Source organism: Stegostoma tigrinum, chromosome 40, assembly GCF_030684315.1.
Source record: "Stegostoma tigrinum isolate sSteTig4 chromosome 40, sSteTig4.hap1, whole genome shotgun sequence".
Classification (NCBI taxonomy): Eukaryota; Metazoa; Chordata; class Chondrichthyes; order Orectolobiformes; family Stegostomatidae; genus Stegostoma; species Stegostoma tigrinum.
The window spans coordinates 4,624,758-4,640,506 of NC_081393.1; the positions used below are offsets into that span (position 1 = coordinate 4,624,758).

At 42.5% G+C, this 15,749-nt stretch overlaps 1 protein-coding gene across 6 annotated transcripts in view; it reads right to left on the reverse strand.

The window, feature by feature from the left end:
* The window catches only part of LOC125448069 (phosphatidylethanolamine-binding protein 4), a 383,111-nt gene extending 370,267 nt beyond the window's left edge, over positions 1-12,844 (reverse strand). For 4 of the 6 annotated variants that reach the window (XR_007246641.1, XM_048523052.1, XM_048523049.1 and 1 more), the window contains exons 1-2: positions 12,678-12,844; positions 5,539-5,667 (exon numbers count right to left, since the gene is read on the reverse strand). Coding sequence is in view for 5 of the 6 variants with exons in the window: in XM_048523052.1 (XP_048379009.1) it covers positions 5,539-5,667; positions 12,678-12,685 (137 nt within the window). In the remaining variant the exon portion in view is untranslated. Of the gene's footprint in view, positions 1-5,538; positions 5,668-11,272; positions 11,313-12,677 lie in introns of those variants that run through there. The other 2 variants (XM_059641098.1, XM_048523051.1) reach the window with 2 other exon arrangements.
* Positions 12,845-15,749: the final 2,905 nt, after the last annotated feature.

Sequence of the window (15,749 nt, forward strand, 5' to 3'; positions counted from 1 at the left end):
TGACAGCTCATAAAATAAGGGTTGTGGTTTGACATTCCATTGTACACCTTGGCCGGTCTTCTAATCCATTGACTTCAGTGGCAAAGATAATGAAATATTAGATGTAATTGGTTGCTTTCCAACAAGGATGAGTTTACAATCTGTCTGTGAAAGGTAAAATCTACCACTCAGTTAATTTTATTTGATACAAATTGCATTTTTGTGACATTGTTGGAAACCTTCAATATAAAATGTTTATTGTGAAATCATTAACATACAAACAGTTTCCAAATTTTTTTTAGCATGCCCTGCACTACATTTCTCTACGTCTACAGCTAAATCAAATCAAATCAAGTGAATAGTAATTATGTGATTACACTGTAGGACTCTACATAACTTTTGTCAGTTTGAGCAACACAAACATGAATCATGTTTGGCCACCTAAAGTTTATCAAACATTCTCAAGTGTTTATTGAAGTAAACAGAATCAACTCAGAAATTTCATGTTAAATGAAGTCATAGAAAAGTCACAGTTCTGAATTGCATTACCATGGATGGAGTTTCCCTAAAATCCATATAGACAGCATTAGTGAAGTCCCATTCTGATAAACATGCCATTTTTGCCTCTTTAATCTCTTATTCATTGAAATTAAAAAATGTCCTAGGAAAAACATTTATTCCCAGATTAATGTACTCTCAACATTACTGCATTTCAGATCCTCCAACCTGTCCACAGATTACCATCATAAACTGAGGTGTATGATACTGTTAGGCACTGTCTCCTGATTTCCAACCAGAATTTTGGTGGAATAGCTGAAGAAATGGTATAAATAGCTGTAAATGTTTCTCCTGAGGTTCACATTGGATGAAAACCCAGTCAGTAATATTGTTTTAATTCCTTAGTTTTTGCTATCATCCCATGAAACCACACACCTTTACAGAATATGAGCCCAAACAGACTGGAAACCACCAGCATCCTGCCTGTGCAATTATTATTTACATGCAAGTCTAAACACAAGTATTGCACATTAACTTATCCTGTGAAAATGTCATCACATCCTAACCCAATTATGTTGTGCCCTGATATCTATTGATATGCATCCTGCTCTTGCCTGTCCCATATCGTAGACTAGAATATTGAAGTTATTTTAGGATCACAGTTGAGATCACTTAACCTGATATAGGCTAGCAAAGAAATTGGAATCCATTGCTTAGAATGTCTGCGTAATGGACTAAGGAGCATGCTACCCACGAGGCAGGTGATGGCCTAGTGGTATTAGCACTGGCCTGTTAATGCAGAGACCCAGTACTGTTTTGGAAACCCGGGTTCAAATCAAGTTAATTGAATTAACTTTAATTAAATAAACAAAAAACAATCCGGTATTAAGAATCTAATGGTGACCACAAATCCATTGTTGATTGTTGGAGAAAAATCCCAGTTGGTTCACTAATGTCGTTCAGGAAAAGAAACTGCCATCCTTGCCTGGTTTGGCACACATGTGACTCCAGACTCTCTGGGAACCTAGGATCGGGTATAATGCTGGCCTAACCTGTGATGCCCACATCCTGTGAATGAAAAAATAAAACCAAGGATCTTTATGGAATTCAACATGCCATATTTTGATTTTTTAAAACATTTCTGCATTAATTAATAAATAATTATGATTTCATTTGTGGAGACAAGAGCTTAGTGGATTACATGAACCACTCCATGCTGATAAAGGAGAATTTGAGAGTTTATGTAGGCCCCTAAAGTGAATGTTAATTTTTCATTAATTCATTGCATACTGGCTGTGACTCTGACTTGCGACGTTCTGCGTGTCTTTGCTCTTCATTCAGTCTACTTGGTTCCATTTTCCCCATGCCCCGTGTAATCTATGCTATGGCTGAAGATGGGTTGCTTTTCAAAGTTTTAGCCCACATCAATTCTAAGACGAAGACGCCATGTATTGCTACAATGTCATCAGGTGTGGTTGCAGGTGAGATTTTACAGATGGATGGATGGAAGAAGGAAAGTAAAGAGGGATTTTGTCTTAAATAAGCAAATGTAGAACAAAATTGTCACATGGTCAGTTATTAATTTTTTGCTGAGTCAAAATTAAGATTCTCATTCACATTTTCTATGCCACCGGCACTCTGATCTCTCTCTGTTCATGGGCTCCTATTTTAATTAAACTCGACAGAAGTTCAAGGAGAATGATTTCAATTTTTGTTTACGTTCTTTTTAGCCTTCTGAACTGAACACCTGAGTTCAACAATTTACAATCATCATTTTGTTTGAACAGCAGCACTTTTGCTATTACCATTTGGACTTTTTATAAACCCATCTAAGTTTCTCCTTGTGTCATTTTCATCCTTTTTTGCATTGCCCTATCATATTTGTCATTTAACGTTTCTTGCTTTCTACTTAAGACCAAGTCTTCCTTTAGTTTGTTCTTCTCTTTCTCCCTTTTTCCAGTTTTGATGAAACAGCATCAATATGAAACAGTCATCACAATTTGAATTAAACAGATTGGAAACAAAATGGGGTGGCCACTAGCAGAACAGTAACCCACGGAACAGGCTTTGCTCTGGTTTTTTAATTCAGTGGTCGCATTAGCATCCCTCTACTGGTTTGTTGACCAATCACTGTTTTAAAATCATCTAGCAGACAATGGCAATGACAATGATATTAGATTCAGTTTTTTACTCCAGTTGCTCTGATGAATATTGTTCATGACGAGTGCATAGTGAAATATGAAGAGAAACAGTATCTATAATAAGGATCTAATCTGGTTGAAAAAAAGATGCTTAATCTGTATGATTTACCTTGAAGAAGTTGGATGATGCAAGTGGAGTGTTGCCACCTCAGATCAGGATTTATATTCAAACCAGATTGATAACGTTTGTTTTGTAGTACTGAATACAGTTCTGGTCACTCTGCTAAAGGAAGAATATTATTAATGGGAGAGGGTTCAGCAAAGATTTACCAGGATGTTGCCAAGACTGGAGGGTGTGAGTTATTAGGAAAGTCTAGATAGGTTGGGACTTATTCCACTGGAGCCTAGGAGGTTGAAGAGTGACCTATAGACGTTTATAAAATCATGAGGGGCATAGATAAGCTGAATTGCAAAAAGTCTTTCCCGACAGTGGAGGAATTCAAAAAGGGGCATATTTCTAAGGTGAGAGGAAAAATATTTAAGAGACCCAAGGGCAACTTTTTCACACAGCAGGTGGTTCAGTTACAACATTTAAAAGACGTTTGTGCAGGTACTTAAATAGGAAAGAATTAAAGGCATATGGGCCAAAAGCAGGCAAATAGGACTGGTTTCATTTAGGAAATTTGGTAGGCACAGACAAGTTGGACAAGGGTCTGTTTCTGTGCTATATAACTCTATGACTCTATCTATGATTCTATGATGGGATGAAAATTGACTGAACTGGCAATAAAAAGTTGTGATCTTACTCATGGGTGTACATGGATTAGTGTAGGTTAGATGGGCTTCAGATTGCTATAACAGGTCGGCACAACATCGAAGGCCGAAGGGCCTGTACTGTGCTGTAATGTTCGATCGATCGATCTTCGATTACACAGGCAGTCGTCCGAGGGTGGAATCGAACCCAAGTCCCTGGTGCTACGAGGTAGCTGTGTTATCTACTGAGCCAACGCTCTGCCCAGAGTCTGAGAATTAGGGCCACATTGTTCAGGAGAAATGCTAAGAAGCACTTCTACACTCAAAGGCTGGGAGGGGTTTAGAAAGAACTCTCTTTCACAAAGGGTAGTCAACGCTGGATCAGTTGTTAATTTTAAATCTGAGTGAAGTAACTTTTTGTTAGCAAAGGTATTAAAGGACATGGGCCAAAGGCAGGTAATCGGGGTCAGGTTGCAGCTCAGCCATGATCTCTCCAAATGGTGAAATGGCTCAAGGGGCTGAATGGCCTACTCCTGTCCCTATATTTAATTATCACTTTGTTGCCTTTCTCACCATTCTGGTTTGTGCTTCAGTTAACTGCTTCACATGATACCTACACTTAAATTATACAGTGAAGCTATGCCTCTCGTTCCTGGAGTGAAGAATGACCCTGTCAGCTTCTGCTAAATGTTCTCATATTCCTGGGTGCTGACTGTGCCAATATTTCAGTCTGTGTATGATGGCAAACAGGAATTAAAATAAGTTGGCCTAAGAATTGCTAAGATATTTCTGTAAACTTAATAATGGTCTGCAGAAAATTAAATCAGACCTCAGTGAATGCCACAAAGTCAACTTCCTTGGCTTTCACTAAATCAAAAGGGGAGCAAAAAATCTTACCAGAACGAAAACTTCCTTAGTTTTAACAAGTGCATGATATTTATATTTGCCATTAACTCTACCTTTTTTTTGGAATTATCATGTGCATGTCATTACAACTTGCAACATTCATTATTCATCTTACATCAAGCATTTCATTCATGGGATGTAGGCATCATTGGCTGGACCAGCATTTATTGCCCAGAGGCCAGTCAAGAGTCAATCATATTGCTGTAAGTTTCGAGTCACATGTCATCCAGACCAGGTCAGGGTGGCAGATTTCCCTCCCTTTAGGACATTAGTGAACGCAACAGTTGGCAAAGGTTTCGTGATCATCATTAGACTCTTAATTCCAGATTATTATTCAATTCAAATTCCACCACCTTGCCATGGCAGGATTCGAACCTAGGTCCCCAGAACATCAGTAGTTAGTCATAATACCAGTAGGCCATTGCCTAGCCATTGTGACAATAATTTTTGAAACGGGTTCCTCACTCGATTTATTCCTGACAGACATTGCTTCTCCTCTTTCATGAACATTTAAATTAAAGTGTCAAATGATGACAGGAAGAAAGAGAAATCACTCCAGAAGATACATGAACAAATTAACATCAAAGTAAAGGGGGAGCAATGGCCCAGTGGTGTTATTGCTGGACTGTTAATTTAGACGCCCAGATAATGGTCTGGGGGCCTGGGTTCTAATCCCACCATTGCAGATGATGGAATTTAAATTCAATAAAATATCTGGAATAAACAATCTAATGATGACCATGAATTGATTGTCAGAAAATCTCATCTGGTTCACTAATGTCCTTTAGGGAAGAAAACTGCCATCCTTACCTGGTCTGGCCTACATGTGACTCTAGGCTCACAGCAAGATGGTTGACTCTGAACTGTCCTCTGGGCGATTAGGAATGGGTAGTAAATGCTGCCCAGCTAGCAAAGCCCTCACCCTGTGAATGAATGAATGAATGAATGAATGAATGAATGAATGAATGAATGAATGAATAAAAATCCAAGTAAAAGAAATGACAAAAGGTAGACATTGGGTTAACTGTGAACAGCATGCACTACAATTATTAAACACAACTTGCATTTCAGCCAAATCTCTACCTCTGCTAAGAAATCTCTTTCAATCAGAATGTCATCAGTGTAACATGAATATAAGCAGTGCAAGTACTATTTTCAATCAATTGCTCGTTCCCAACTGTGATTTACAAATGTCTTCATTTCAGCAGCTAATCACATGCTAAGTCTGGAGTTACTCAGTCATGCTTTTGCTCCTACTTACCTGCAAATGCTATCATCACTAATTTTTTCAATAATACACATAGTTTCTTCGTCATTCATTAAAGAAGCAACTTCCTGACACAAAAGAATGTCCAGTCCAACCCATAGAAGAGTCACAGGCCACATCATGCTGAAAAACAAAAATTATACTTATTCTTCAAATGCCTGTCAAATGTTATGAAATATTCTTTAACACAGAAACAAGAAGTCCAGATGATTACAATCTGATATTGCAGCCCTGAATTTGACAGGAAATTTCATATTCAAATCATGTTAATACCTTTCTTCCACGGCACACTATATTTCAGTAAGAAAAATATTGTTGACTTTGCTTGCCCTGCATTATTTTTACAAAAGTGCCTTTCTTATTTCAGACAGGTTATTGGTTAACCTGGTCAAGTATCACTTTGCAGTGCTCCGATTAATAAATTGGTGACTATTTCAAATTGTAACAACTTTACCAATCCACCATCTTGTTTGATGTTTGCTGGACAAAGCTGTGAACCAATGTAACTGGGGGCAAACAGGTTGGCAAAGATTTGTCAGTTTCAACTTGTATCATCTGTTCCATCATTTTAGAACCTGATTGAGCAAACACCACACCCCCAACAAAACAGGAATTGCTGTAAAAATCAGCAGGTCTGGCAGCATCTGTGGAGAGAAACCAGAGTTAATATTTTGAATCCAGCGATCCTTCTTCAAAATTGAATAGTTCTGAGGATCAATACAGCCAAAATATTCACTTTGATTTCTCTCCACAGATGCTGCCAGACCTGCTCAGCTTTTCCAGCTATTTCTGGTTTTGTTTCTGATTTCCAGCTTCTGCAGTTCATTCACTTTTTATTTAGACTCAAGATTAAATACAACACCAGTGATCTCAATATTTCAGACAGAACATGCTGTGTCTCCTGTTATCACTTATACCCATTTCTTTCCACTTTTCATTTCTTGACTTATTCTATTACCATCCTCTTTTGCCACTATTGCAAATCTTTTTTCATTTAATCTTTCCCTAGCTTCACTCGATCAAAGTCTATCTTTGGGTGTTTTATCCCCCACACCACTAAATCTGAACTTACTTTTTCATACAAAAAGCCACCAACATGGAATGATTATGCTGCGTCTCTCCACAGATGCTGTTTGACCTACTGGCATTTCAAACACACTCTTCATATATTTCAGGCCTGCAGTACTTGCATCTTCAGTAATTTGACTTTGTGTATGATAACAGTGTCTCCTTACAAACCCAGTTCAGTATTCATGTATGATGCCTACCTCTGCACACAATGCATCAGTGGCCCCTCAAGTTCTTTTTCATGTTCCTCTTATCAAACTAAAGAAATGCCTGCTGAATGGCTAATCCAAGTCATGTACAGTACTGGTGCAACTCGTGATGTCAAAATTTTGATGCCCAAACTAATGTTAAATACTGTGCACTCCAAACAGCAAAGCTGAAGTATTCACCTTTGCTGAAGACAGCTGTTACAGGTGTCAGTTGGTCAGGCCATCACAATCTTCAGCTCCAAGTCTGGGACAGGAAAAACCGCAACTACAGTTCCTTTATTAAACACTATCCATCAAATCTATGTCATTCCAAAAGTACTTGACTGACTGCATTTTGGGAAGGTGTGTGGTCATGAAAGATGCCGCTAAATGCTCGCGTCTTTTTCTTATTTGTAACTCCTGCTGCATGTACACATATGTCACGATCAAATGAGAACAATCAAATTCAGGTAACACGTTCTCCAGCTTCATTAAAATGCAGAGAATGAGTTTAAAAAAGGAGAGCAATCTCAATCAAATGAGGTGTTTTCCTCCCTTTCAATTACCCACTGCCAAGCTGTGAAGGAAAACGCCGTAAGTTTTAAGTGTTGACAGATTTTATCAAATCACGTCATTTGTCCAAAGGTAAGATTGCACATGACTATTGGGAACTGCTGCTGAAGGTCCTGTACATTCAGAAACCTTCTGAATGGCCTTCTTGAAGTCCAGATAGATAGTATCCATTGGGTCTCCTTGGTCAACTCTGTTCGGTACTTCCTCAAAGATTTCTAGCAGATGTGTCAGGCATGAGCTCCCCTTGATGAAACCACGGTGACTTTGCCCTACTTTACCATAGACTACCGAATATTCAGAAATCTCCTCCTTTACAATGGACTCCAAAATCTTACCCACGACCAATGTTGGGCTAATCGGCCTATAATTTTCCGTCTTTTGCCTTACTCCCTTAGACCACTTACAGAATACTGTGTTCAATTCTCATCTCCCTGCTACAGGAAAAACGTTTGTAAATTTGAAAGGGTGCAGAAAAGGTTTATGAGGATGGTGGCAGGGTTGGAGGGTTTGAGCCATAGGGAGAGGCAGAATAGGTTGCGGCATGTTTCCCATAAGCGTTGGGGCCTGGGGAGTGACCTTCTCAAGATTTCTAAAACCATGTAGGGCATGGCTGGTGGAGTCCAAGACTAGGCGGCATAGATTTAAAGTGAGAGGGCAGACATTTAAAATGGATCCAATGGGCAACTTTTTCAAGCAGAGCATGGTGTCTGTACGGAATGAACTGCCAAAGGATGTGGTGGGAGTGGGTCCAATTACAACATTTAAAAGATATTCAAACAGGAAGGGTTTGGAAAGATACGGGCCAAATGTTGGCAAATGGGTCCACATCAACTTAGGATATCTGGTCAACATGGATGAGTAGAACCGAAGGATCTATGTCATATCTCTATGTCATATTTCTATGTCATATAACTTTATGACTGGGACAAAAGTGGCAGCGGTGGAGGAGGCAGACTAAGAAGTGATGTGACCCAGACACAGGCAGGACTAGTTTAGTTTGGGAACATGGTCAGCATGGACTAGTTGGACTGAACGTTCTGTTTCCATGCCATATGACTCCATGACTCGAACATGCCAACTGTCTGTGCAAAGCATGTGGCAGAATAGCTTCATATATAAGAAAAGTGTCATCACTTCTCAGCCATATTTCCACCAAGGCCATAACATCAATCAAATCACCCAGAATAAATGCACAGACAGCAAGGATTTAATTTATGAGTGAATGATTACCATGAAAAGGGTTGGGGAGGCAACAAAAATGACTCACCCACTGGCCAGAATCACAAGGTCACTACTGTCAGGGACAAGTTTCACAGGGAGAATATTGTCAAGAATAGTCTCCATGAGCTGTTTTGGGTAAAAGAAATAAAGAGAGAGAGGAAAATGTGGTAATTAGGGCTCCTGTTCTTTTGGAAACATCTAGGCCTTCAAAACATAACAAGTACAGCAGGGAGGTGTCAGCTTATCTCAAATGGAGTCATATTTGATGTGGCAACATAAGACTAGGAAGGTGTAGGCATACTGTATGGTTGGGGAAGGAATGTATGGAGACAGCATCCCCAAGACAGGAGAAATGAAAGTACACGTGATAATTAGAAGAGAGAGGAATGAAGAGGAAAGAATTTAAAACAGAAGTGATGGTTTGGGGTCAAGTGCCAAAGTGTAAATGGATGCAAATATTCTGTTTTTGAAATGCTTCTGGGTCCTGCTGATTGAGCAAAAGGGTGGGAAGTGCAAACAAATTGCTAGCTGGGCATCCTTGGGCTTTGTCAGCTACAGTATTAATTTAATTTTTGAATAATCCCTTAGCATTATGGTTTACCACTCAGAGAAACTGACTTCAAGTGGCAGCAAAGCTCCTACAATGACTGCAGGAGGGCAGTGGCATCAAGAATACAGCGCCAGTGATTGATCAATGAGCGGCACACAGGCTGACCAAGACTCTAGGCTATGGCGAGGCCTGAGTGCCAACATCAGCGGTTCCAAAAACCTTTATGGAGATAAGACTTAGGCTTTAAGCTCTGGACGTCCCTCCTACCTTCTTTAAATTCTGGTTTTGTAACCAAGATGGTAATGGAGAATGGCAACTTGGTACATTTTTCACTGTACTCATGTATTCCAACACTTGAGTATAAATGACTATAAAATCCAATTCTAATTCAAAGTATAGAACCCGCAACACATCCCTCACACCCCGCCCCCGCCACAACCGCCCAAAGAGGATCCCCCTCGTTCTCACACACCACCCCACCAACCTCCGGATACAACGCATCATCCTCCGACACTTCCGCCATCTACAATCCGACCCCACCACCCAAGACATTTTTCCATCCCCACCCTTGTCTGCTTTCCGGAGAGACCACTCTCTCCGTGACTCCCTTGTTCGCTCCACACTCCCCTCCAACCCCACCACACCCGGCACCTTCCCCTGCAACCGCAGGAAATGCTACATTTGCCCCCACACCTCCTCCCTCACCCCTATCCCAGGCCCCAAGATGACGTTCCATATTAAGCAGAAGTTCACCTGCACATCTGCCAATGTGGTATACTGCATCCATTGTACCCAGTGTGGCTTCCTCTACATTGGGGAAACCAAGTGGAGGCTTGGGGACCGCTTTGCAGAACACCTCAGCTCGGTTCGCAATAAACAACTACACCTCCCAGTTGCAAACCATTTCCACTCCCCCTCCCATTCTCTAGATGACATGTCCATCATGGGCCTCCTGCAGTGCCACAACGATGCCACCCGAAGGTTGCAGGAACAGCAACTCATATTCCGCACGGGAACCCTGCAGCCCAATGGTATCAATGTGGACTTCACCAGCTTCAAAATCTCCCCTTCCCCCACCGCATCCCAAAACCAGCCCAGTTCATCCCCTCCCGCCACTGCACCACACAACCAGCCCAGCTCTTCCCCTCCACCTACTGCATCCCAAAACCAGTCCAACCTGTCTCTGCCTCCCTAACCTGTTCTTCCTCTCACCCATCCCTTCCTCCCACCCCAAGCCACACCTCCATCTCCTACCTACTAACCTCATCCCACCTCCTTGACCTGTCTGTCTTCCCTGGACTGACCTATCCCCTCCCTACCTCCCCACCTATACTCTCCTCTCCACCTATCTTCTTTTCTCTCCGTCTTCGGTCCGCCTCCCCCTCTCTCCCTATTTATTCCAGAACCCTCACCCCATCCCCTTCTCTGATGAAGGGTCCAGGCCCAAAACATCAGCTTTTGTGCTCCTGAGATGCTGCTGGGCCTGCTGTGTTCATCCAGCCTCACATTTTATTATCTTGGATTCTCCAGCATCTGCAGTTCCCATTATCACTTATAGAACTGGTGGGTTCAGTATATTGATCAACAAAATTCAAGAAGTGTTACTGTCTTCCTGATTTTCAAGTGCCAAACTTTGCAGCTGGAGAATGCCAATTTTCAGACCAACTAAAAGCCATTTCTTTGAAACACTACTTTAAAAGAGAGATCATTCAGAAAACCTCACGAAGGTATTACAAACAATATGAAAGTGAAAACCACAAGGTTTTCTGATATCTGGATTAGTTTCCTCACAGAAAAAAGCTGGCATCAGATCTGAACTGTGTGTATGCGAAGAAATTCATGGACCCAAGTGAAACTATGAGAGTTAGATGTGGTGATAATGGGAACTGCAGATGCTGGAGAATCCAAGATATCAAAGTGCGGAGCTGGATGAACACAGCAGGCCAAGCAGCATCTCAGGACCACAAAAGCTGACGTTTCAGGCCTAGACCCTTCATCAGAGAGGGTCTAGGCACGAAACGTCAGCTTTTGTGCTCCCGAGATGCTGCCTGGCCTGCTGTGCTCATCCAGCTCCACACTTTGTTATCACAGTTAGATGGAGTGCTTTGTATGTAAATATCATCATCACCTTCTGAGGTATCCATGTCACGGAAATGTCAGCAGTGTTTTGACAATCAACAAATGGCAACATAATGGCCAAAGCTGAGGCATTTTTGTTCAAACAAAACAAGCAGTAACAAATAACAAATCTTTGCATTTCTGTGGCAATATTGTCACTCAGAGCTTTACCAAACAAAACTTAATGCCGAACCATTCTCAGGAAATCTTTGGAAAGGATCAGTTTTGTAGGAGTAAAACTATTCTGAAAAGGAGGAAAGATAATAGGCCCGAAACGTCAGCTTTTGTGCTCCTGAGATGCTGCTGGATCTGCTGTGTTCATCCAGCCTCACATTTTATTATCTTGGATTCTCCAGCATCTGCAGTTCCCATTATCACTGAAAGGAGGCAGGCTGGATTCAAGAGTCAACTCTCTTTCTCTGGCCACAGATGCTGCTAGAGCTGCTGAGTTTCCCAGTACTTTGAATTTTTATTTCAGATTTCAAGCATTTGCAGTATTTTGCCTGCATTTCAATTTCAAGCGGTGTCTTCGGGGAGCAACAAGAAATATGCAAATATTTAGGTTGGTGGTGGTGGTTAAAGCTGGGAGATAGATTTTCAGAGCTTCAGGTGGTTCAGTTGTTTTCTTCTGGATGAGACTTTAAACTCAGAATACCCGAGGTGGAGGGAAAAAAAATCCCACTGCACTAACTGAAAGAACTGGGCTGTCCTCGAACAAACATATCCCTTGACCGACACAACGAAAAAAGAACAGATTCTCCGTTCCTAATCAGGGTACTGCATGTAAGGTCTTGTTGTGCAGAAACAGGCTGCACTGTTTCACACGAACAGCCAAACACTAGGTCATCTGCAGGTTGGGAAACGCTGTGTCTCCAAACGTTGGTCCATTCTTCCTCCTGACCATTTTGAGTTCTCTGAATGTTCTGTTATCAGGAGAGGTTTGCCAACAATGCTTCTCTGTGTCTTTCTGCGGGATCCGCCTTGGGACAACATGCAGACAGGAATATCCGACCCGGAACGAACTCTTCCTCATGTTGACAGTTCCGTTGTCAACAAACACAGAACCCCATTTGCTGAGCGGTGCGTAAATTTCGGGGCAAAGTATGAAAATAAAGACAAAAAATGTATCAGACGGCCGACGGCAGCTTATGTCATTCCATCAAGACAGTGACAGAGAGAGAGAGAGAGACCAAGAGTTGGCACGAAGCAAACATTGTATTTTTAGCACAAGCTGCCAGTGCAGAAAGAAAGAAAACTTGTCGCGAAGCAATTCCACCTGTTTCACCGCACAAACTCCCCTGCGAACAAAAATGTGCGAATTACAGCATGGGCACGTCCACAACAAGCTCGAAACACACGTAAAAATTGTGTTTTGAGTGCCAGACCACCACCCAGAGAAAACAAGGGCAGTTTACCTCATCATTTGTCCAGTACCGTTCAACAAAACCAACGGAGTTCACCGGCTGGGCGATACGCACAGCTTTGCAGCTTCGCGTGTAAAAGGCCCCCGCGCGCTCGACGCTTTTCGAAAGCAAAAAACAAGCGCACGCGCCACCCAAACACCAACGGTCGGCGGCAAATTCTCCCGCCCCTCCCCAACCCCTACGGCGCACCCGGCCTTCCTGTTGGCGAAGCTGTTGGAGGGGCTGGGCGCCGATTGGATGCCAGCGATGTCCGTCACCTTGGATCAGGCACGCCCTTCGCCGCGTCCGCCTGATTGTCCTAACCCTTCCAAACCAAAACGACGTATGGTGTTGGGCACGCGATGGTGGTGGTCTCAGCTGCGTTTGTCAAATCTTTGGATGGCGTGCGGCCCATGCACGGGATTTAAATAGTCGCAACCAACTTGATCTTGCCCCCCAATCAGCAAGACGTAACCAGCTGACTCTGAGCCAATCTCTTTTGGCTCTGGGGATGTGGGTTCTCTCAGTGTCCTGAGAGGAGGCATCACAAAGAGTCTGAGAAGTTTCTGAGTGAGCCCTCCCTGGGATTAGTGTATCAAATTCCCAGCCAGCAGTTCACCCAAAACTGAACATCTTCCGGTATCGGGGCCTGTTTTCCTGACTCAGATCAGCTTGATCAGCCCTTTCCAGCCTCTGCAGGAGTTCCTCAGGGGAGTGACCAAGGTCCAACCCATGGCTGCTACCTCGGTCACCCTTCTTCCATCATTAAATCAGAACCGGGGATGTTTGCTGATGACTGTACAAGGATAAGCGTCGTTCACAGATACTGAAGCAGTCCACATGCAGCAAGACCCAAACAATATCCACAATTGGACTGAAAAATGGCAAGTCACATTCACACCATGCATGAGTGGCAATAGTCAAGTTGAATAAGAGAAAATGTAGAGATCCTCACCATCTCTTCTTCACACTTAGTGGCATTAGCATCGATAAATTCTCTCCTTTTTCAATTCACACGTTGAATGTGCACTTTGCTGGCCAAATAAACATTTATTGCCCATTCCTAATTGCCATTGAGAAAATGGTGGTAAGGCAGCCCTCTGGTACTGCTGCAGTCCTTTCTTCCTCACTACCCTGAAGGGCTTGTACAGCGATGTTCTGGAGCAGAGGTGATTGATCCTCAACAACCACAACCATCCTCATTGTGCAAGCTATAACTCCAACCAACAGAGAGGTATTTCCTCCTGATTCTCATTGACTCCAATTCTGCTTGGACTCCTTGATACACCATTCAATCAAATGCAGCCTTGATGTCTCATGAAGTCAGTCACTTCTGCTCTGTGTTGAACTCTTTTGTCCAAGTTAGAAGCAAGGATGTTCTGACGCGAGGAACCACCTGGTGTGTAGAACTCAGGCTGAGCATCAGTCAGTGAGCAACCTATAAGCAACAACCTGACAAATCCAGTGGCTACAAAAGTAGGCCAGAAACTAGGAAATCTTCAGCAAGTAATTCACCTGTCTCCCCCATTGCTTGTTCATAATTTACAAGTCATGAACTCATCTCCAAATGCCTAGATGAGTGCATTACCAGTAACATTCATCATCAAGTGTAACTTGATCATCATCAAGATGGCAGCAGAGTAGGGCTCCTGAACTGGGGCTGATCCACTCTGACTGCTTTTCTTTTTACTTACCTCTTGTCTTGACTTCAAGTAATATTGACAGCGACAAGGAACCCCAGTGCAGACACAAGAGAGCCCAGGATGGACTTGAGTGAGCACAATGGGGACTCATGGTGCCAAGTGAGCCCAGCGGGGACCTCATGGCAGCAACAACTGAGTCATTACTTACAGAATCTGGCATCAGAATCGGTGGTTGCTATATTTGCAATAGGAAATATTGGGGACATAGGTCTAGTGGCAAAGATGCTGTCTGAAGAATGGCAACTTCAACAGTGTTTGGGTCGAGTGTAGACAGCAGCAAAGCAGTGGAGGAGGAGGAACAGCGCAAGTGTCATTGATGATGAGCTGGCTCAGGATTGATGGACTTTGGTTAAGCTGTCATCTTTTTCTTATTCTTAAAACTACTCAAAATAGCACTGTATTGTAGTATCATTGGAAAAGATTTGGACTGTATTTTACTGTTCTCACTGGAAAATACAGGTGACAACAAAATCATTCATTCATTCATTCACGAGACAAGCTAGGACAAAGCAGCCAGTTTAATCAGCGCTCCGTCATGACTTTCAACATTCACTCCCTCTAGCATCAACACGCAGTGACATCAGTGTGTGGCATGTAAAAGATACACTGCAACAGCTTACCAAGGCACCTTCGAAAGCAACAGCACTCATAAAGATAATGAATTTCCCGGTTGCATATCCAAAAAGAGCTGAACCTTGAGACAGTAAGTTATTTGTGTTGCGGATGGAGGGTTTCAGGGTCGTGGTGTGGGTTGCAGGGAGTGGATGGTAGAAGAGGGTTGGAGACAAGGCTTGTGAGTATAGTTTACAGCAGGAAGTGACTGCTCCCCTTCAATGTCCCCTCTCAGAATGGCAAAATGAAGGAACTTTCCATCTCCCAAACCCAGCAGGCACACTGCCCCCGTTTCCCAGTCAGGAACTCCCTACATTTGTTGTTCACTTGCTGCAGGTAAGCAGGTCAGTGGAGGTTGAATACCTTAAGCCCTTAATTGAAACCCTTAATCAAGAAGGACCTTCTCACCCAGAAATTATTTGCTGAAGTGGCAAAAAGTGACCCATTTATTTATTCTTCTCACCATGTTCCATGACATCTCCAGGGAAGGGATATTTGCATCATTAATAACCATTCTTCACCATTTCCTGGTCAATTCCCTCTGTCAGCACCATAGGTGTACCTGCATCCCCGAGTACTGGAGTGATTCAAGAGGCAGCTGACCACCACTTTCCCTGGGGCAATTAGAAATGAACAATAAATACTGACCTGGCTAACAAGGTCCACATTCCACAAATGAAGAATTAAGAAACAAACTTCTGGGCTAAAGAGTGGATTTTTCACTGAAATATAGTCTTGATATTCTGGAGGCGCAGAAGATGAGAGACAC